Source organism: Cryptosporidium andersoni (genome assembly GCF_001865355.1).
Source record: "Cryptosporidium andersoni isolate 30847 chromosome Unknown contig_66, whole genome shotgun sequence".
Classification (NCBI taxonomy): Eukaryota; Apicomplexa; class Conoidasida; order Eucoccidiorida; family Cryptosporidiidae; genus Cryptosporidium; species Cryptosporidium andersoni.
In genome coordinates, this window is record NW_027122836.1 from 60,573 (window position 1) to 82,698 (window position 22,126).

The following is a 22,126-nucleotide window of genomic DNA, read 5'->3' on the forward strand; positions in this document are numbered from 1 at the left end:
CAAAATAATTTAAATAGGGCTCTGGCGGTTATACTAAAGAAAAACCCTATAAAACCCTAATTTGTTGTTACTAAGTGAATAAAGATAATCCTAATACAAAAGAATTAGAAATATTAAGTTACACTATCAATCTAACCCCAAACTTATTTTGTAAATCTAACTAAAAAATCTTAATGTGGTAATTTGCTTTCATGTATATCTATAGATGTGAAATAACCATATTTAGGTCTTTACAATGAGAATCACATTGATTGAATTTCAGCCCCTTGTGAAATAAAAGCATCTAAAGCAAGTCTTTGCTGCTCAAGGACATCAATAATTTTTTCTTCATCCTCTTCTAAAAGAATCCCTCTATCCATCTCAACAGATACAATGAGTTCCTTTACATTGAGCGACATATTAGTAGCTATAATAGTAAGACCCATAATATAATGATTAAAGTAGTGATCACGTAATCGGGAGAGTTCTTGCTTTGCTTGAACCATTCGTCTTTTGTATGAATCCAGAAGTGAAGCACCTAATAAACATTCAACTTCAAAACCCCCAGCTTTCATTAAATCCATATTCGCATTAATAAAAGCAAATAGTACCTCCATATCATGTAAAATACGTTCAAAATCAGATTTCCACATATTAAATATGGCATTAGATGGCTTTGTAGTTCCAAGATCGTTTCTAATTGACTCCCATTCAGCAGTAAAAGCATTTGTAGGTTCTTCTGCAGTAGTATGATTGGCTTTATTAATAGCTTTCTTTAATGTTAAAAGTGATGTACCAGATATGATATGCTTACGAAACATAAGATCATAACTTTGCCAACAAGTATTAAAGACCATATTACATACAAGTAATTCTTGTTCAGCAAATGTATGTAAAGAACCTGTTGCCATTAATAAAGGAGCAAAAGTAGGACTTCTTCCTTTAGTATCACATACATGCTGAGTTTCTTCAGTAGAAGCTAATACAGATGTCTCATCATATGTATGTCGTTTTATTTGTAATGAAACAGTCTGTTTTTCATCTTCATCTTTTAATAGTGGGGTTGATTCTGAATGTGAGCGTTCCTCTTTAACTCCTAATGAGGGGCCTCTAGATAGATCTGAATTACCATTTGAGTGATGATCTAAATTAGTAAGATTATCTGTAGTATTAATATTACTTTTTTGATTTGCTGTATCTGAGATTAATTCTGTTTCATCTTCATCCATAATTAGCATAGCACTTCCTCTAGCACTAGATGTTACTGATGGTTGGCTTTTTGCCATTTTAACAGAGGTTGCAATAATATTCCAACAACGTTGATCAATATCAAGTCCATCTACTCCAACAAGAGCTGATCTAGATCTTTCACGTCCTAAGCTTGCTCCCATACTACCTATATTCATAAATTCATTGTTATAACTCCCTGTTTCAAGGTCTTCAATAGCAGATTGATTTACTCTAATCTTTTTTGGTTCAGTAGATAGTGAATCAATTCCCTTTACATTTAATCTTGCAAATACATGAGCTGGGGGAGTAAGAAGAATATGGAAATCTCCATAAAAGTCTAAATAACCATCTTTTAGTTTTGGAACCAAGAGATTTGCTGCATCTAAAACATATGGATGGTGCTCAAAGAACCAATGGAATTTAAGTTCTTCAACTGCTTTAACATATTCATCATCTATACTTTCCATAACTTTTAAAAGAAATGCTCTGCGGAAATTCTGAACTGCATATATTTTGAGTCTTCTATAAAGTGTTTCTACAGTTGTTCCATTTACTAATAAAGATAATGAAACTGTTCCTGCAATATAAAATGCAACTTCAGCTCTTGTATTTAATGCCACTCCTGAATCACCCTCAAATACCATTGCCAATGCCATAGAAACACCACCACGTAAACCTCCATATATTAGAATTACAGCTTCTTTAAAAGATATATCAGAACCAACTCTACGTAAAAAAGGTAATAATACTCCTACCATCACACCTCTAACAGCATTCATTGCAATATAAACTAATATTAAATTAATCCAAATACGTCCATCAGACCAAAAAGGTCGAAATATACGCATACTCACTACTCCTGAAAGTACAAATATTAAATGATTTGCTAAATGAGCAAATATCTTTACAAAATGTAAATGTGATTCTTGGATCTTAGGTCTAAAACATGTAGGAGCCCATGCTGAGATAAATAGACCAAAAGATACAGTTGCTAATACGCCAGAAGTATGTAATTCATCAGCTATAAAAAATACAAAATATACAGAAGCTGTAACACCAATTATTTGGACACCTCCTAATGCTTGAGCAGCTCTTAACCAAACAGAAATCAAAAAACCAACTACAAATCCAACAAATGGACCTCCCATAGCTAATCTAATAAATGTCCAAAGTGAATGACTGAATGATAACCCACCTGATGTCATTATAGTACGGAAAACTTCAAAAAATACTACAGCTGCACCATCATTCAATAAAGATTCGCCATCAACAACAGATGCCAACTTTTCTGGTGCATTTAACTGGTGTAAAGATGCAATAACAGCTACAGGATCTGTTGCTGATAGAACTGAACTAATTAAAAAACATATAATCCAATCTAAGCGTGATATGAGGCGAACTGCCATAGCCAATAAAATCATTGTCATAATAGCTCCAGGCCCTGCTAATAGAAGTGAAGAAGGAAGATTACGTCGAAAAACATGAAAATTAAGAGTTGCAGAAGATTCATATAAGAATATTGGTAGTAGTATATAAAAAATAACATTTGGATCTGTACGCTCTACTATACGTACTCCTTCAGCCAAGGTACCTAATGAAAATGATTCACAAATATAGCTAAGAAACATTCCATAACAAAATAATGCAACAGTAGTGGGAGGTTGACGTACAAATACCACTGAAAGTATCCATTCTAATAGGGCAGAACCTAATAAACAGGTACTCACAAATCCAACCAAAATGGGAACTCCTCCAGAGTATTGAGATAATATGTCACTAGTCATATCTGAGCTTAACATATCTAGTACCTATTAATTTTAATTTAATCAATTCACAGCTCAAGTTTCTTCTATTACATAAAGTAGGAAGTATGGTATTTATTACTACCTAATGCTATTTTCCCTCTAGCGGTTCATAGAGGTTCATAGTGGTTCAAAAGCGGTTTTTTAAAAAAACCGCCTACTCTAAATATTAAAAAAAGATAACGATATTATAGTAAGGCTAGGTTTAAATTTATACTAATAAAATAAATCCTAATATTCAAAATTTATTTAGAGAAAATTATTAAATCATCTATCCACTTTTTTTTTATTGGATTATTTTAAATTATATTCTTATATTTATTTTCAGTACATATTAATATTAATATATTGTTATATTATTTTTTATAGTATTAGTTTAATTTAAATCAAATATTATTCTATTTTTTTGTATAATTAATCTTAGAAATAAATGGTAAATCTTAAACTAACTTGCATCTTTATGGCGCTTTTTTAGATACCTATAAGGATATAAATTCACCAATACTTATAACAGGGATAATCCCATCAATTTTTAATTTACAATATCACTTAAGTTTACTAATATATTAGATCTAAAAATTTCTTATAGTAATTAGTAAAAATAAATTTTAGTTGAATAAAAAAAAAAAATATATATATATATATACATGGTATAATAAGAATTGTTTTTAGTACATAGAAGTACATTGTAAAAAATTGATAAGTTTCACTTAATAATTTGAAATCTTTTGTTAATTTCTAGTTTTTTCTTATTTATGATTAACTGAAGTAATTCTGGAAGTTTTATTCTCTTTAAATCGAGTATTATAAACTAGAATATTTTGAACTCTATATAGGGATTTTATTATTAAACTCTTTTAATATATTTAATTGGTTTGCATCTTTTTCTTATATAAACATACTTAATTAGTTAATATTAAGTTCTAGAAATATTAGATTATACAATAAAGTTTAGTAAATTTATAAATAAATAAATAAGGGGAGAAATCTAAGAAAAAAAAATTTAGATTTGATTATTAGATCCATATAAATATTTATTTGGTTACAAAAAATAATTTAGAAGAATTATAATTTCCGATTATCTAGATAGTAAATTGTATGAATAATATACAGCTATAATTATAATTTGAAATTTATATTTAGTCAGTATTACCGCAAATTGATATTAAGTAGTCACTAAAGAAAAAGATAAGTAAATTTGAAAATATGACACTAAATATGAATGAGTTACTACCTCCAGAAATATCTGGGGAATTAGTAATGACTATAGTTTGTGTGTTTGGTATTTGTGTATTATCATCTGCAATTTTAGAGGCATTATTTGGAAATAGAACTTTAATGAATGGGAAATTCAGAGTACCTTTGACTGCAGCTTTATTTGCATATGGAATAGCATTAGATTATGTATTAAGAAGTTTTGATTTTGGTATAGTGAGTTTAGCTATTAGAAAAGCAGAAGGGATACATCCAAATATTATATTTACTGTTTTGTTACCAATTTGTTTATATGAATCTTCTTCACAATTAAGTTATCATATTTTTAAAAGGAATTTGATGTCATCTGTACTTTTGGCATTACCTGGAGTTATAGTTTCGATGATTCTTACAGCTGTATACATGAGATATGTTGTAGGAGGTGTATTTGATTGGACTTGTGCTTTTTTGATTAGCTCTGTGTTATCAGCTACCGATCCAGTAGCTGTAATTGCATCTCTACATCAATTAAATGCCCCAGAAAAATTAGCTTCTTTAGTTGATGGTGAAGCTCTTTTAAATGATGGAGCAGCAGTAGTATTTTTTCAAGTTTGCAAGAATATTTTAATTAATCGTACACTAGTATCATCTGTTATATTTACATCTAGTTGGATTTTTATTCGTTGTGCTATAGGAGGTCCTTTATTAGGTATAATTTTTGGAGGATCTGTTTATTTACTGTTCCGATTTATTCGTTCACCAAGTGATGTACAGGTTATTGTGGCTATAACTGCAGTTTATACATTATTTCTTGTTAGTGAATTAATACATTCATCAGGTGTACTAGCTGTAGTAGTATATGGGTTATTTATGTCTTCCAGGGGTACAATTTTATTTAAACCAAAGACTCAAGAGATTCATCATACTATAATTAATTTTCTAAGTAAATTGGGAAATAATATGATTTTTCTTCTTGCAGGAATTGTGAGTGCTCGCCTTTTCAGACCATATATTACTAATATAAGTATGTTGTGCAATTTAATTTTACTATTTTTTGCAATATCTATAGTAAGAGGTATAATGGTTCTTGTTTTATTACCTTTATTATCTAGAATAGGATATGGTTTAACTATGAAAGAAGCTATAATCCTTATTTGGGGAGGTTTAAGAGGAGGTGTTTCTCTAGCTTTAGCTATGAGTCTTGAATCAGAGGATTACCTAGATAATGAACTTAAGGAACAAATAACATTTTATGTTGCTGGGACAGTACTTTTGACACTTTTAATAAATGGCACTACAGTTGAATTAATATATAAAAAACTTCAATTATATAAAACTTCAAAATTCCATCGATTATTTTTTAGTAAAGTAATGAAATCTATTGATGAAGAATATAAAAATGTATGCAAACAACAACTTAATAATCATTGGTTTTTTCAGGCTCATCCAGGATTATTAGAATTATGTAATACATTTATTCCAAAGTTGGGGAATTCAGAAATGACTGAATCTGGCGATATAATTTTATGTGATCTACCTGAAGTTGCAACTTTTCTTCAAAATGTCAAGAATACAACAATATCCTTTGTAACCCAAACTCCACCTATTCCAGATAATATTTCGAGGGAATCATTAATTAAACAACGAACTATATCATGTTTAACGAGAACAGATGATATGGAGGATTCTATTTTTGAAGATGCATTAAAATTAAAGAATATTAGGAATTCACTCCTTGGCATAGATTTGTCAGAACCTATTACAACAACAGATTCGAATAATAATATTTTAAATTTGTCAAGAAATCATTCAAATTTAATACATTCAAAGGATGGATTTTCAGATAATTCATCTATGCAAAGAAGTAGTTTAGGATCAAATTTTGGGAGAGTTAAGATAGGACGTCAAATATATATTGGTCATATGGTTTTAAATACTGTTTGGCAATTTTATGATTTATTATTCCACGACCATATTATTTCTGGTAGTGCCTTAGTTGTTTTAAAAAGAGCTATTTCAAAAGCTTTGTATGTTTGTGATGAATTAAATTCTCCCATCCATTATTCTTTTACTAGTGAATGGAATTCTATTAAAGATGACTTATGGTGTTATTCAAATATGAATGAAACAAGTGAAAACTTGTATTCTGATAGCTTATTTGATAATGAAAATACTCTTAATAAGCATTGGACTTCACACTTTTGTTCCCCACTTTTAGGTAATTATAAAAAAATTCTGCAAAATTCACTTCAGTTTAGAGATGTGGAAGTTCTTATGTCATTTGTTTCAGCTAGGTTTCATTTATTAACTCCTGATTTTCAGGAATTACAATCATACCTTGGATATAGTAGTATTCAATTATTTCAGAATCAAATAATTGAAGCTCAACAATATCTGGAAGCTTTGTCAACTTCACCAGAACAATACAATACAGCAGTTTCACATATTGCTGTAAATATTTTATTTAATGCTAAGAATGAGGCTATGGAACACCTTGTGAAATCAAGATTATTACTTGATGAGGATGAAGAGAAACTTGTTGATTTATGTGAAGATAGACGTTTTCTATTAAGCTCATCATTATCCAGAGAAGTTATATCGACCGATTATGATATTGGCAATTAAAATTTATATATATTCTGTAAAGGAAAATACTTATAATATTTTAATTTATATTCCAAATTACTGAAATCACGGAAATAAGTAATATTTCGAACTCTAGAGTATACCTTGATAGAAATAAAGATTTAATTGTAACTAAGGTTAAAGTAGCACAAGAATTTGAAAGTTCCAAATCCCCCTAATTAGAAGGAATATTTTGGAATTTCACTAACTAGAATAAATTCTAATGGTCACAATAGTAAATAGAAATATTTAACCCCACAATTTTAAATTAACTAAAAAAATTAAATTATTAATGAAGTACAAAATTTAGTTCATTTAAAAGGAAAATCTAAGGATATCACTTTATTTGAAGTGTGGTTCAAGTAATTACTAGATAATTCAAGTGAACTTCTCTTCAACCTAAAGTTCATCATGAGTAGAAGACTGAGAAACAGTAGCATGTTCAGTGATGAACTCCTTAAAAGCTTCAACAGTCCTTTTACCATCATAAGGTATAGCAGTTCTTGTACCTGCCCTTACAAACAAAATAGTTGGAAAAGCCCTAGGGCTAAAGCCTTCGAAAGGAATATCATTTGCTGGTCCATTAATTTTAGCAATAACAATGTTCTCATTGTCCTTCATTTCCTCAGCAAGCTGATTGTAAATAGGTTCTAAATTCTTGCAATGCCCACACCATTGAGCATATATTTCTATTAAGACATCTTTGTCCTTTTGAAATACAATCTCTTCAAATGTATGACCTACAACGACTGTTACAGGTCCAGTCTGTTCAGAAGGAACTGGTTCTGACTTAATGCTCATTTCATGTTTACCACTTGCTACTGAATTCATAAATTCCATTAAAGGCTCTTCTGAATCGAATTTCAAACCTCCATAGAGATATCTAATAGCTGGTACAGCAACACTTTGTACAACTAACCCTGGAAATTCCTCTATTAATAAATGCTGAGTAGCATGAGATCCAAATTGATCAGTATCTAAAAATACAAAGGCATACTCCTCCCTAAAGTGAGAAGCAACTTTCCTAATAACAGAGGCATATTTATTAAAATCTTCAGTTGTCCCACAGAACCATGCTGTAAATCCTGGACGTGACATATACAATGAGTAATTATCTGCACTAATTGCTGCAAACAAAGGTACATTCATTATAGAAATCTTAGATTCCAATTCTTCCAAAGTTTTTGGCATAGGAATTATAACTGTTTCTTCATCCTTATGTAATATATGAAGCTGCTCTTCACTACTCCCTAATACAACAATAAATGGATAACTATGTTCACGATGAGAGGCTGCAACAACTTCGAAGTTAGTAAATGTGGGGGAATCTACAGATGATAAATGACCAATAAATGCTGAAGATGAGTTGGAAGCAATTTCTGTAGCTTCACTCATTGAATCTACAATTTGGATAGCTGGTCCTGTTAGTTTTGATATCCATCTTAAGAAATTCTCCTTAGATCTAGCTCCAGAAAAGTTCTGAATATTCTCTGTACCGTTAAATAACTTAATTGTAGGATATCCACTTACACCAAATTGTTGGGCTAATTCCATATTTTCAGTTGCATCAACACTTCCACAGTGAACTTTAGGCATTAAAGTTGCCATCTCTGCACATGTTGCCTTAAATTCTGGCTCAAGAGCTGTACAGTGCCCACACCAAGGAGCAAAAAAGGTAACCAAAACAAATTCATTTTCAGAGACAAACTTTTCAAATGTACTAGAATTTAATGATGTAATATGTTCAGAAATAAAGTGGGCTTCTTCTGCACTAAATACAAGTACTGTATTTAGAAGGAATACTAAAAATAATAGTATAGTTCTTAGGGCTATCATCTCACCACCAATTTATACACAAATATATAAAGAGTAATTACTTAAAAAGTATCAAAAAATCTGTATATTACAAAATATTACAGATGCAGAATTAGTTATTGAATTAATCAATAGTTTGATGTGCTATGTGATTTATACGTATAAGCACTTCAGTAAATACCGATCTTACCAAATATTGCACTTGTATTTTGAATACTTAGACGTTCTCTAATATTATATTACTTAGTACTAGTTACAATAAATACTATTAGGATCTCTCGACATTTAAGTATTTTTGAATGTCCCGTCTCCAGGTATCAATTTATGTTACACTCCACCCCCCCCCTTTCCACTTAAAACATACAATGAGTTATGATGAGTAGAAGCAGATATCTAAGAATATTCCACTTTATTATTAATATCCTTTGTTATCCAATATACTTAGTATAATGTATAAACATAGCCCTCTTAGAATATAGTTCAATTATAAGTATATAGTGTGTACTATATATATACTACATCTTTCTATGAGTGATATATCACTTAATGTTCACAATTTTCTAAATTTAATGGTATTATCTAAATATATATTCTATAGTCATTAAGTAATATCTTAGTTCTTTGTATATCCTCCATCATAAACTTTGTGACTTGATATCCTTAATCTTATATATTTCATTGGGAGGGAAACTAATGTGTATGCAGTGGGATATTTTTATTATTTCAATTGTTAATAACTTTAGGTTTAGAAATAAATGAAATTCTTATCTATAATAGTTTATTTCCTCTATATCTGCATCAAGCCATCTTTATCAAGCAATGTTATATATGCTGTGAATTGTGGAGGGCCTGCTCATTATTCTAAATATGAGGACATTCAATATAAAGATGATAGAGGTTATAATGGTGGCAAAATTAATGAATCTGGTAGGAAGTTTTCACCTTTTCCATATCTAAAAGATGATAAAGTTTACCAGACTCAAAGGTATACAACTGAAAACTCACTGCAATATATATTAGATTTAGATCAATTAAATCCAGGTAAATTTGTAATTGTATTGAAACTAAGTGAGGTAACCTTTAAAGAAGTAGGAAAGAATTTGTTTGGTATTTCTGTTGGAAATATTTTATATTCTCAAGGTTTAGATATTTTTAGTATAGTTGGATTTGGAACTCCACTGGAGGTCTATATTGAATGTGAATATTATGAAAATGGTAAAATAACACTAAATGATGTGGAAATCACAAACGGTTATTCAGCTGAAGAAAAAAAGTTAATTTTAGCACTTATTCGTATTAAAGAAGATCCAAAAATTAATGCTATTGTTGTCTACCAAGGAAATTTAGAGGAAATACCAAAGATTGAAAAATCTGAATTTAATTCAAATTTAGAGAGAATGCTAGTAAATAAATTTGAAGAAGCCCAAAAAATGATCATTGATGATGAAATTCTTGGCGAATATCTTTATTTTAATAATAATAAAATAGATACATCATATTTATCTATTTTTGATTCAATCTGTAGACTTATTTTGACTAAATCTGGTCTTGTCACAAGTATTATTTTAGTAATTACTCTCGTAAAAATTGGACTTATTATTTGTAAATAGATTTATAGCTTCAGCAAGCTTATTTTATCTTTTTTAAAATTATAAATTGAGCTTTAGATAATAACATTTTAATATTTAATTATCCACACTTTGTATTGTATAATATTCTTTTTTTTTTTTTTTTAAAAAAAAAGTAGATCTTGAAAAAGTATAATTTGATTATTAAAAATAACTTTTTAATAATAAATTTATAAAGAAAATTATACAACTGCTTGTTTAAAAAATCATTTCTTTTTATATAAAAATGTAGTAATTCTTGATACATCACTATAATTTTATAACAAAAAAGAAAAAAATTGCTCTTAATATTAAATATTAAGTTAAAATAGATACATTCCATTTCAGATATCACCCCATACATCAAATTCATAATCAGTAGGTTGTACTAACTGAGTTTTTTTTGCTTCTCTAGCTTGGAATATATGAAAGGGTTCTTCCAAAGATCTAGCCCTAGATCTCCTCCTTAGCAAACTTCTATCATTTTCTGAAACATTTCTCTCGACATTACCTAAATATAGTTGTCGAGGTCTACATATCCTAGTATGGCTATCTTGAACCAATTCTTTCCAATGAGCAAGCCACCCTACACATCGGCCCAATGCAAAAATACATGTAAACATATATTCAGGAATTCCAATAGCACGTAGTAATATTCCACTATAATAGTCTACATTTGGATATAAACGTCTTTCTAAAAAATAATCATCATTTAAAGCTACTTCTTCTAATTCTAAAGCCAATTCCAATAGAATGTCCTTCTTTCCTACTCTTTCAAACCATTCCAAACATAAACTCCGCATTACTTTTGCTCTAGGATCATAATTTTTATAAATTCTATGTCCAAATCCCATTAAACGTTTTTTTCTAGATTTAACATCTGCAACAAATTTATTGATATTTTCTTTACAACCAATCTCTCTTAGCATATGAATTACAGCTTCATTAGCTCCTCCATGAGCTCTTCCCCATAATGCTGCTATTCCTGCACTAATACAAGTATATGGATTTGTCCTACTACTTCCTACAGTTCTAACAGTAGATGTAGAAGCATTTTGTTCATGATCTGCATGTATAATAAAAAATGTATCTAAAATCTTTGTTTTCATTGGATCACTAACATAGGGTTTAGTTGTTGTAAACATCATATGCAAAAAATTATCAGTATATGACAAATCTCCTCTTGGATATATTAAAGGCTCTCCAATTGAATTTTTATAAGCCCATGCTACCATTGTTGGCATCTTAGCAAGAATCCGAATTATAGCTAATTCACGTTCTTCCCAATCACTATTATCTAGTGGATTATCATGTAAACTTGCCATTGCAGCTGTTACAGATCCTAATATTGACATTGGATGTGCCCCTGTTATAAAACCATCATAAATATGTCTTAATTTTTCATGAATTAAAATTTGTTCCTCTATCTGTTTTTGAAAAGCAATTAACATACTAGCCTGTGGTAATTCGCCATATAATAATAAGTAACACACTTCCTGATAATCATATCCACTATTTATTAAATCAACAACCTTATATCCTCTATACATACAAATGCCTTCTTCTCCATTTACATATGTTATTGCTGAACAACAAGATGCAGTAGATGTATATCCTGGATCATATAACATGATACCATAAGAAGAATGAAATTCTCTTACATCTAAAATTATATCAGGTCCAATTGTTGGTTTTAAAATCCTTACTGGATATTCCTTATTATTAGGTAATCGTATTATAGCACACTCTTTTGAATAATTTGCTTCATTTACACTAACACCTTTATTACAATTCTCACATATATAAGTAATATGTGATTTGTTATACATAGGAGGACAATTAGATACTGAGGACATTTTCAATTTTTTCTATTTTATCTCCTTTTATTTATTATAATCTAGCTATCCTAATATTTATGACGTTTTATTTTTGGATCTTGACATTTCATGCAAATTTTGACACATTTTCGAGATTAGTATTATATAATATTCTTTTTGGCGGTAAAAACTATTTGTAATATTTAATTAGTCGGTACCCTCTTTCTAGGGGTAAAAGTCTTATTTATACTATTATGTAATAAACTTTAATATTTAAATTATCCTATTATAATCAGCTTAATTTACAAATTAAATTAATATACTTACTTATAAATTCGAAAAACCCAATATAATGTATATATGAAAATTAAACCCTTGAATATAATTACTAATATTATTTTAAAGTACTAAAAGAATTCTTAAAATATTTCTTCAACAAATTAGTCAAATATTTTTTTTCTTCTTATTCTCTCCAGAATTATTAAGGTATACTCTTAATTTTTAGATACTAATATTTTCTTCTTATTAAAAGGTTTAATTTTACTACTTTGTCTTGATTCCCTAGAAATTAAATTCCCATTTAAAATTTCCAACATTGGTAGATGTATTTTAAAATTTTCTAATTGTTCCTTAATACTCTTTTTATTATCAAAACATGGATTATTTATAATACTTAAACTTTTTAATTTTACAAGATTTAATAAATTATCATAATTAATTAAATAATTATTCCCAATCTCTAGAATTCTTAAATTTCCCATATATTCAATATTTGAATTAATTGAAAGTAATTTATTATGACTAAGACGTAATTCTGACACATTATTAAAATTACAATGAAATGGAAAATCTCTTAAATTATTATGTGATAAGCTAATTTTCTTTAAATTATTATAATATTGATTAGGAGCCACTACTTCTTTAATATTATTATTAGATAAAATAATAGTTTCCAGACTTTTAAAAACACTTAAATCAGGAACATATTTAATCTGGTTATTATTTGCTATTAATACTTTTAATGAATTATATAGACTTCTACATTTTAAAAGAGAATCTAAAGATGTTAACTTATTATGACTAACATTTAAAACAGTTAAATTTTGTAGGTTTGAAAGACATGAAAAAGTTGTTATTTTATTATGACTAACATTTAAGTCTGTTAAATTCCAACAATACTGAATACTTTCAAGATTATCCAAATTATTTATACTTAAATCTAATCTTTTAAGATTTTTAATTTGAGTTAATTCCTCTAAGGTTTCAATACCCTTATCTTTTAATTTCAAATAAGTACAACCTAAAATATTTCCATTTTCAACAAATGCAGAAAGCTCAGCTATTTTCATTAGTTAAATGATAAAATATCCATAATAATAAGAATTGGATAAGAAGGAATTATATTTATCATTTCATATACAGAAGTGTCAATATTTAACTAAGCGCTAAAAAAAAAATTTGATTCAGATTTTTTAATATTTTTATGTGATGCCATTAATTCTAGAGGAAATTAGATGTTATATTATTAGATAACTTGAATATTAACTCAGTTTATTACACTAATAATAATATTTTAGTGCAATTCAAAGAAACGACTAGTTATATAAATTTATATATAAGAACAGAGTACATTTATAATTTATAAAATAACTTTAATTTTTATTCTATTTATTGTTACTATATCTTATCCGCTTTAAGAGCTCAATTAGACTATTTACACACTGTAGGGACAAGACGGCATTCCAAGTAAAGCTCACAATACCTAATAAAGTTTTAGACAATTTTAATAATTAAGAGGATTCTATATGAATAGGAGTTCAATAAATCGAGTTCTACAGAGCCCAGAAGTGGGAGGTGTAGAAGTACAATCAGGTAGAGGATCAGAGGCATTTTTTAGAACTCCATCTGTTGTTGCTCAAGATATTAAAAAAGAAGAGGAAGAAGAAGAAGAAGAAGAAGATCCTCGTAGTATTTGGTTACGTTTATTTTTACCAGATTTATCTCCTCTTGGTGGCCTATTAGTTATTGGTATTGCATTGTGTATTGTTGCTACATATTTAAAAGGTACTGGAATTGAAAGACCTTTCAGTTATCCATTATTAGTTTTTTTTACAGATTTATTTATATATATTTGTATTATGTGTACTAGATATTTAATTACTATATATTCATTAACTCAATTTGGTGAAGGAAGATTTTTTGCAGCTGTGTCTGGTTCTTTAGATCCGGAACTTGTATATTGTTTATGGTCAGGTTTATGTCTTATATTATGGATGAGTGAAATTCGCATTAGTAATGATGATGGAAATAGTATTCTTTCAACTTCAACTCTTTATTCATCTCGTTTTTTTGAAAATATTAGTTCTGCATTACGTATTCCAAAAGTACCATGGGATGTTATACAAGTAGCTCATATTATTCTAGTTATTATGACAGTAAGAAGATTATTATTATCTATTATTACGTTTTATTTTAGATTGGATTTTATTATGACCATTAATCCACAAGTAGTTGAATTTCTTCGTTTATATTCTCTTTTACGTAGAATTGATACTAAATGGTGCCTTATTAAACCACATATTCAAAAACAGGAATTTCAAATTTCATCTACTGAAATGGGAGGAATTAATTCTTCTAGAAATGGACACTTTTTACAAAATAAAGATATAAATACAATTATAGGTACAATAAATGTTCCTTCGGTCCCTAGTATGCTGATAGATTCAAATATTGAACATACAGCAAAAAGTTCTTCTGAAAATTGGTTAGCACTTCAATTTATTAAACAATATAATGTAGCACTTTTTATTGATAATGTGAGATATGAATTAAAAACTAAACAACAGGCTAGAGATTGTGCAAAATATTTATTTCATGATATTTTACAAAATGTACATGCAATAATGCTATATCATTATATTGGACGTATGGATCATGTAAATCCTATTTCTTCACTTCCTCCAAAATCTGATTCATATTCTATTCTAGGTGAAGATACATTTTGTCATGCTTTAATTGATTTTGAAGATCGTCATGATATTAAAAGTGATCTTAATGAAAAAATTGCATCAAATTCAAATTTGTCAGATAAAATTTTAGAAAATAAACAAATATCTGAAACTGATAATCTTTTAGATAAAAATAATCAAACTTCAAATAATAGAAATTCTCAAAAAATTGGATCTGCTCCAACAGCACTCCCAAATTCTATTCTAGATATTCTTTATGATAAACCTCTTGGAGATCTTATTAAACAAATTGATACAGCACGTAGAGGTCAAGTAACAGAAGAAGAATGGATTCGATTTTTTGTTGGTATATACGATACTCGTAAAAAAATTTTAAGAGCTGCTACAAGTCAAGAGGGTATTGTGCAAGTTTTTAGACGTATGGTCTCAATTTTCTTATGGTTTTTTACTGGAATTATTATTTTGTTAATGTTAGGAATTGATGTTAATACTTTAGTTATATCTGGAGCTGCTATAATATCTTCACTTTCTGTCGGCTTATCATATATATATTCAAATTTTTTTTCAGCTGTAATTTTTGTTATATTTTTAAATCCATATAATGTAGGTGATAGAATTAGAATTAATAATGGTGGAGCTATGATTGTTAAGAAAATTGAAACATTTTATACTGAATTTCATACTACATATGAATCTCCAGTTCTTATTCCTCATTCTTGGTTATCTTCTCAAATGATATATAATGAAAGTCGTAGCAAACGTTGCTCTTCTGATATACAATTTAAAATATCAGATACTACCTCACCATTTTCAATTGAAGCTCTTAGTAGAGCAATTCAGGATTATGTTACTGTTAGACCCTCTGAATTCGTTGCTTCAAATTTTTGGTGTGGTATTACAGAAATTCAACCTGGTCACTATGCAACTGTATTTATATGGATTACAAATACTGATCCATTTCATAATAGAAGAAAACTTATGATTAGTAAAAGTAAGTTGTTATTATTTATTTTACATACTTTAAGACAATTAGGAATTCAATATACACTTCCTATTACTAGAGTACGCCTAGAACAAAGTCATGGAGCAAATATGCCAATATTATGGAAGGATAGTATCACAACAAAATCTGGATAACTATTTATTCTAATATGCAAGTTAATTTAAATATTTATTTAAAAATAAAATTAGTTATATATTAAGATTCAAGGAATTAATTTTAAATTAATAAATTTAGTAACGATATTTATCCTAATCAATAGTTAATAGGAAAATCTCCTAATAATAAAAGGAGAAAAAATATGGATATCCTGAATTTTCTTAATATTATATATTATATTTTATTATCTTATTATCAAATTCTTTTTTCTTCTCTAAAAAAAAAAATAGAAATGAACCGCCAATTTTGTAATATATTCTCTGAATAAATAGCGCTAATATTTCCTTCTTCCTATTATGCTTATTTTAAGGTTTTTATTATTACTCCAGATTCTTTTTTCATGGACATATGACAAACCAAAGGGTTTCATATTTTTATGATGGGGATATTGGAAGTTATTATTATGGACCAGGTCATCCTATGAAACCTCAAAGAATTCGGATGACTCATAGTTTAATATTATCCTATGACTTGTATAAACATATGGAAATTTATCGTCCTCACAAATCCTCTGAAAGAGAATTAGTGGATTTTCATGAAGAAGATTATGTGGAGTTTTTATCTAGTATAAGTCCTGATAATTGTAAGGATTTTGGTTTGCAACTTAAACGATTTAATCTTGGTGAAAGTACAGATTGTCCTGTATTTGATGGTTTATTTGAATTTCAACAAATATGTGCTGGTGGAAGTTTAGGTGGGGCATATAAGTTAAATAATAATCAATCTGATATTTGTATAAATTGGAGTGGTGGATTACATCATGCTAAAAGGTCAGAGGCTAGTGGTTTTTGTTATATTAATGATATTGTTTTAGCTATATTAGAATTACTTAAATATCATGCAAGGGTTATGTATATTGATATTGATGTACATCATGGAGATGGTGTTGAGGAGGCATTTTATGTTACTCATAGAGTTTTAACAGTATCATTTCATAAATTTGGGGAATACTTCCCTGGTACTGGTGATGTTACAGATATAGGAGTTGCACAAGGTAAATATTACAGTGTAAATATTCCTTTAAATGATGGTATAGATGATCAATCATTTCTAAATATATTTAAACCTATAATATCAAAATGTATTGAAGTTTATAGGCCGGGAGCAATTGTTTTACAATGTGGAGCAGATTCAGTTAGAGGTGATCGTTTGGGACGATTTAATTTATCTATACGTGGTCATGCAGCATGTGTAGATTTTTGTATGAAATTTAATATTCCAATGTTAGTTTTAGGAGGTGGTGGATATACTATAAGAAATGTAGCTCGTTGTTGGGCATATGAAACAGCAGTTATTCTTGGCAAAACAGATCAAGTATCTGATGATATCCCATTAAATGATTACTATGACTACTTTGCACCTGACTTTAAACTTCATATACCTCCATTAGCTATACCTAATATGAATTCTGCAGAACATCTTGAAAAAATAAAAGTAAGAATTTTAGAAAATCTCCGTTTTTTGGAACATGCTCCAGGTGTCGAATTTTCATATGTCCCCCCAGACTTTCTTAATAGAGATCTATTGATAGCAGAAGATGAAGAAGATGAAGAAGATGAAGAAGATGAAGAAGAAAGGCAAATGTGGCATAGTGGTGATAAATCTGAAGATATTGATAAGCCTCCTATATATGAGTCACTATTTAGAGCTCAAAATAGAGAACATCCAGCAGAATTTTAAATCATTTTGTTTAGAAAAAGTATATTTAATTTAATAGCGGGATTATTAACTTTTCTAGTAATTCTTCTCTCCCCCCCCCCTTTTTTTTTCTAAAAGAAATTAGTTTATATAATTTATTTATTTAATTTATAACAGAACTTTTTAATTATTTAATATCAATTAAATAAATTATTTAATACATGACGGAATATTTCTTATTAAGGTCGATTTTTGCTTTATACTTAATAAACTTTACATTTTCTACATATGTAAAATTTAGACAATATAAGTGCCTTAAACTTAAACAAATTCCAGATAGAATAAAAAAAGTGGTTGAAGATTTTGATCCCATTACAGAAGAATGTTTCTTATTATCCCAGAGTTATGGTTTAGCAAGGTGGAATTTTAATATGGTCAATTCTACACTTGATTTTATTATTGAATGGACTTTAATTTTTACTTTATATTATCCATATATATGGAGTTTTGTAAATTTATATATAAGTAATAATGAATATATTGCTTCTGTTTTTTTTGTTTCATTATCATCTGTAATAACTTATTCAATAGGTATTATATTTTCTTTATATGATAAATTTGTATTAGAAGAGAAATTTGGTTACAATAGAACTACTTTAAAATTATTTATTATAGATGAAATTAAATCTATTTTTTTGATGTTAATTATTGGGACTTCTGTTCTATTTTGTTTTATATTTATAACAAAAAATTTGGGTACTTATTTTTATTTATATTTGGGTGGAATCTTAATTGTAATACAGGCATTACTTTATATGATTTATCCAACTTTAATTTTACCTTTATTTTATAAATTAAGACCTATTTCAGATGATACTTTAGCAGAAAAAATTAGGAAATTATGTAAAATTGTTCACTTTCCTTTAGGAAAACTTTGTGAAATGGATGCATCTACTAGATCATCACATGGAAATGCATTTTTTACTGGTATTTTCAATACAAAACAAATTGTTTTATTTGATACTATATTAGATTTTCCTAGGAATGAAATATTAGCTATTTTATTACATGAAATTGGGCACTGGTATAACATGGATAATTATAAGAGCTTGTTAATTTCAATATTTAATACATTTTTCTTCCTATACCTTTTCCATATTTCTATGACTTCAAAACTTCTATATACTTGTTTTGGTTTTCAGTTAAATCCTGAAACTGGTGAAAGTTATGTAATTTTATCACTTTTTTCATTTATGATTGTACAAGCTCCATTAAGTATGAATATTTCTATAATATCTTTGATAATTTCTCGAAATAATGAATATAATGCTGATAAATTCTGTGCTTCTTTTGGATTTTCTGATGAACTTATTAGTGGTCTATTTAGACTTAACAAGAGATCTTCTGTTCCTTTAATATATGATCGATTATATTCATTATTTTATTGTAGTCACCCTAATATTATAGAGAGGGTTGAATATTTGAAGATGCTTCAGAAGAAGAGACCAGAAATTCCATCTTTACTAAAAAAATCTTCACTAGAAGAAGAATTGATGGCATTAAAAGAGAAAAAGTAGTTTAGCAATATTGTAGATTAATAATTTTTATATCTAGGAATTAGAATTAGCTGTCTTATAATTAATAAGAGTAGCGGTTATATATACCTTGTATATATACATCAAGAGAAAATAATAAATATCTTTATTTTAATTGTAACATATTTTCTTTTTTAACTTGATTCCTTTAGCCTTAAATGCACTTTAGTAGTTTCATTGGAATATTTTAATTTAATGCCTAACATATTTATAACAGCTACGGATACAGATGTAGGTAAAACTACAATTAGTGCACTTTTATGCTTACATTATGGATATAGTTATCACAAGGTAATTCAATCTGGAGATCTTGAAAATAGTGATAGTATGACAATTTCACAACTAGTACCTAATGTGAAGATATATCCTGAACAAATAAAATTAAGAAAATCTCTATCACCTAATTTAAGTGCAGAATTTGAAAATAAAGAAATAAGTTTATCTGATTTTAATTTTGATTTACTTAGTCAAGATAATGTTATTATAGAAGGAGTAGGTGGAATTTTGGTACCTCTATCAGATAAGTTAGATGTAATTGATTTAATGGAATATTTTGGAATGATTACTTTATTAGTAGTTCCATCACGATTAGGCATTATAAATCAAGCTAGGATGGCTTTAAATTTATTAAAAAATAGAAATATTAACACTATTGGATTTGTTACAAACGGTGAATATAGACCAGATGATTTTAATGTTATTTCAAGATTAACAAATACAAATCATTTATTTCATATACCAACAATGGAGATAATTAATCATGAATCTTTAAAATCACTTAAAATTCCAACAGATTTATTTTGTTCTATTGAAAAAGATAAATATTTAGGAATATGTAAGAAAATATTTGAATATAATACAAATAATCAATTATCATATTTAAATTTATGTGAAAGAGATAGTAAAATTATTTGGCATCCTTATACACAACATGGAATTGAATCAGAATTTAAATGTTTTATATCTGGATCAGGTAGTTTTTTGATAGATGATGAAGGAAATAAGTGGCTAGATTTAATTAGCTCATGGTGGGTTATAACTTTTGGACATTGTGATAAAAAATTATCAGAAGCGATTACTAAGCAAGTAAAAACTTTGGATCATATAGTATTTGCAGGATATACACATGAACCTGCTATTAAATTAGCTGAAATACTTTTAGATTTAAATTCTCAATATTTTCATAAAGTATTTTATTCAGATAATGGTTCAACAGCAATTGAAGTAGCACTTAAGGCTGTAATTCATTATCACCAAAATAGAGGGCAAAGGAATAGAATTAATTGGTTAGCTTTAGAAGGTGGTTATCATGGTGATACATTTGGAGCAATGTCTGTTGGTTATTCATCAAATTATTTTAAACCTTATTATGAGTTTTTATTTCAAAAGATTCATTTTATACCATATCCAGAATCATATGATGATACTACTGAAGAACAATGGCAAATAGATTGTGAATTAAGTTTAAATAAAGCAAAATATATTATTTCATCTATTGGAAAGGAAAATATAGCTGGTATTATGATAGAACCACTAATACAAGGTGCTTCTGGTATGAGACAAACTCGTCCTGAATTTCTTAATAAATTATTAAGTATATGTAAAGATAATGAAATTATTGTAATATTTGATGAAGTATTTACTGGATTTGGACGTACAGGGACTTTATTTGCTTATCAACAACTTAAATATATCCCTGATATTTTATGTTTATCTAAGGGAATAACTGGAGGAGTTTTACCATTATCTGTTACATTATTTCCTCAATATATTTATGATGCTTTTGTATCAGATAATATATCTACTGCCTTTATACATGGACACTCATTTACTGCCAATCCAATTAGTTGTTCAGCTGCAATTGCAAATTTATCTCGAATTAATAATGAAAATACTTTTGCACTTATTCAGAAAATTAATAATGCAAATTCAGCATTTATTTTAGAACTTAAAAAAAAGTTTGAGGATAGAATATATAATTATTTTACGAAAGGTCCCTTATGCGTCTTTTCTTTAAAAGATAAGTACAAAAATTATGGATTAAATTTTAATATTATAATTAAAAGATGTTTGGAAAGAAAATATCTTATTATAAGGCCTTTAGGAAATAGAATTTATCTTCTCCCACCTTATGAAATTGATATAGAAACTTTACAACAAGCCCATAAACTTATCATTGAAGCTCTATTTGAACTTAATATTTAAAAGAAAAAAAAAAAACACTTTTTCAGTATATATTTAAAAGATAAATTGATAAATTTCATTAAAAATAATGAATTAATATTTTAAATATAAAATAACACAATTATTTAATTTAAATATTTTAGTTTATAGAAAAATTAGGGAATGCTTAAGTAATTTCTAATTAATTTAATTTTTTTTGGAATAATTTTAATAAATTCATTTTATTTTTATATAACTTTACACAATAATTAAGGTTATTTGAAAGTTAATGTCACTTATTTAAACTCCAAAAGTTCTCAAAATCTCATTCTTAAATAAAATAATATATTTTTAACTTAATATATTAAATTTGTTAATTACTCATTCAAATTTTACACTTTTTTTCAAGTTCATAATTTCTTTTCTAAGTTTTATAGCTGAGGCACTCAATTGTTCTTCATTATCCGTCCCCTGTTGAGTATTTACTGATAGTGAGGATGATAGTGGTTGTGGTGGTGGTGGTGGTGGTGGTG

General features: G+C 27.8%; 10 protein-coding genes across 10 annotated transcripts; 6 read left to right on the top strand and 4 right to left on the bottom strand.

Moving 5' to 3' along the window:
* Window positions 1-242: 242 nt before the first annotated feature.
* cand_024810 (sodium hydrogen exchanger family protein) lies at window positions 243-3,008 on the bottom strand (the record flags this gene model as incomplete). The annotated part of the gene is made up of 1 exon (XM_067212711.1): window positions 243-3,008. The coding sequence occupies one exon, from the start codon at window positions 3,006-3,008 to the stop codon at window positions 243-245; it is 2,766 nt and encodes a 921-aa protein (XP_067068650.1).
* Window positions 3,009-4,217: 1,209 nt separating this feature from the next.
* cand_024820 (sodium hydrogen exchanger family protein) lies at window positions 4,218-6,830 on the top strand (the record flags this gene model as incomplete). The annotated part of the gene is made up of 1 exon (XM_067212712.1): window positions 4,218-6,830. One exon carries the CDS (start codon window positions 4,218-4,220, stop codon window positions 6,828-6,830), a length of 2,613 nt encoding a protein of 870 aa, XP_067068651.1.
* Window positions 6,831-7,229: 399 nt separating this feature from the next.
* On the bottom strand, window positions 7,230-8,666 carry cand_024830 (disulfide isomerase protein; the record flags this gene model as incomplete). The annotated part of the gene is made up of 1 exon (XM_067212713.1): window positions 7,230-8,666. One exon carries the CDS (start codon window positions 8,664-8,666, stop codon window positions 7,230-7,232), a length of 1,437 nt encoding a protein of 478 aa, XP_067068652.1.
* A 734-nt stretch (window positions 8,667-9,400) lies between these two features.
* cand_024840 (uncharacterized protein) lies at window positions 9,401-10,255 on the top strand (the record flags this gene model as incomplete). Its single annotated transcript, XM_067212714.1, has 1 exon — window positions 9,401-10,255. One exon carries the CDS (start codon window positions 9,401-9,403, stop codon window positions 10,253-10,255), a length of 855 nt encoding a protein of 284 aa, XP_067068653.1.
* A 341-nt stretch (window positions 10,256-10,596) lies between these two features.
* cand_024850 (citrate synthase I family protein) lies at window positions 10,597-12,108 on the bottom strand (the record flags this gene model as incomplete). Its single annotated transcript, XM_067212715.1, has 1 exon — window positions 10,597-12,108. The coding sequence occupies one exon, from the start codon at window positions 12,106-12,108 to the stop codon at window positions 10,597-10,599; it is 1,512 nt and encodes a 503-aa protein (XP_067068654.1).
* Window positions 12,109-12,563: 455 nt separating this feature from the next.
* Window positions 12,564-13,418, bottom strand: cand_024860 (leucine rich repeat family protein; the record flags this gene model as incomplete). Its single annotated transcript, XM_067212716.1, has 1 exon — window positions 12,564-13,418. The coding sequence occupies one exon, from the start codon at window positions 13,416-13,418 to the stop codon at window positions 12,564-12,566; it is 855 nt and encodes a 284-aa protein (XP_067068655.1).
* Window positions 13,419-13,874: 456 nt separating this feature from the next.
* Window positions 13,875-16,175, top strand: cand_024870 (mechanosensitive ion channel family protein; the record flags this gene model as incomplete). The annotated part of the gene is made up of 1 exon (XM_067212717.1): window positions 13,875-16,175. One exon carries the CDS (start codon window positions 13,875-13,877, stop codon window positions 16,173-16,175), a length of 2,301 nt encoding a protein of 766 aa, XP_067068656.1.
* Window positions 16,176-16,545: 370 nt separating this feature from the next.
* On the top strand, window positions 16,546-17,877 carry cand_024880 (RPD3 HD1 histone deacetylase; the record flags this gene model as incomplete). The annotated part of the gene is made up of 1 exon (XM_067212718.1): window positions 16,546-17,877. The coding sequence occupies one exon, from the start codon at window positions 16,546-16,548 to the stop codon at window positions 17,875-17,877; it is 1,332 nt and encodes a 443-aa protein (XP_067068657.1).
* A 179-nt stretch (window positions 17,878-18,056) lies between these two features.
* Window positions 18,057-19,412, top strand: cand_024890 (peptidase family M48 domain-containing protein; the record flags this gene model as incomplete). Its single annotated transcript, XM_067212719.1, has 1 exon — window positions 18,057-19,412. One exon carries the CDS (start codon window positions 18,057-18,059, stop codon window positions 19,410-19,412), a length of 1,356 nt encoding a protein of 451 aa, XP_067068658.1.
* A 213-nt stretch (window positions 19,413-19,625) lies between these two features.
* Window positions 19,626-21,635, top strand: cand_024900 (adenosylmethionine-8-amino-7-oxononanoate aminotransferase family protein; the record flags this gene model as incomplete). Its single annotated transcript, XM_067212720.1, has 1 exon — window positions 19,626-21,635. The coding sequence occupies one exon, from the start codon at window positions 19,626-19,628 to the stop codon at window positions 21,633-21,635; it is 2,010 nt and encodes a 669-aa protein (XP_067068659.1).
* Window positions 21,636-22,126: the final 491 nt, after the last annotated feature.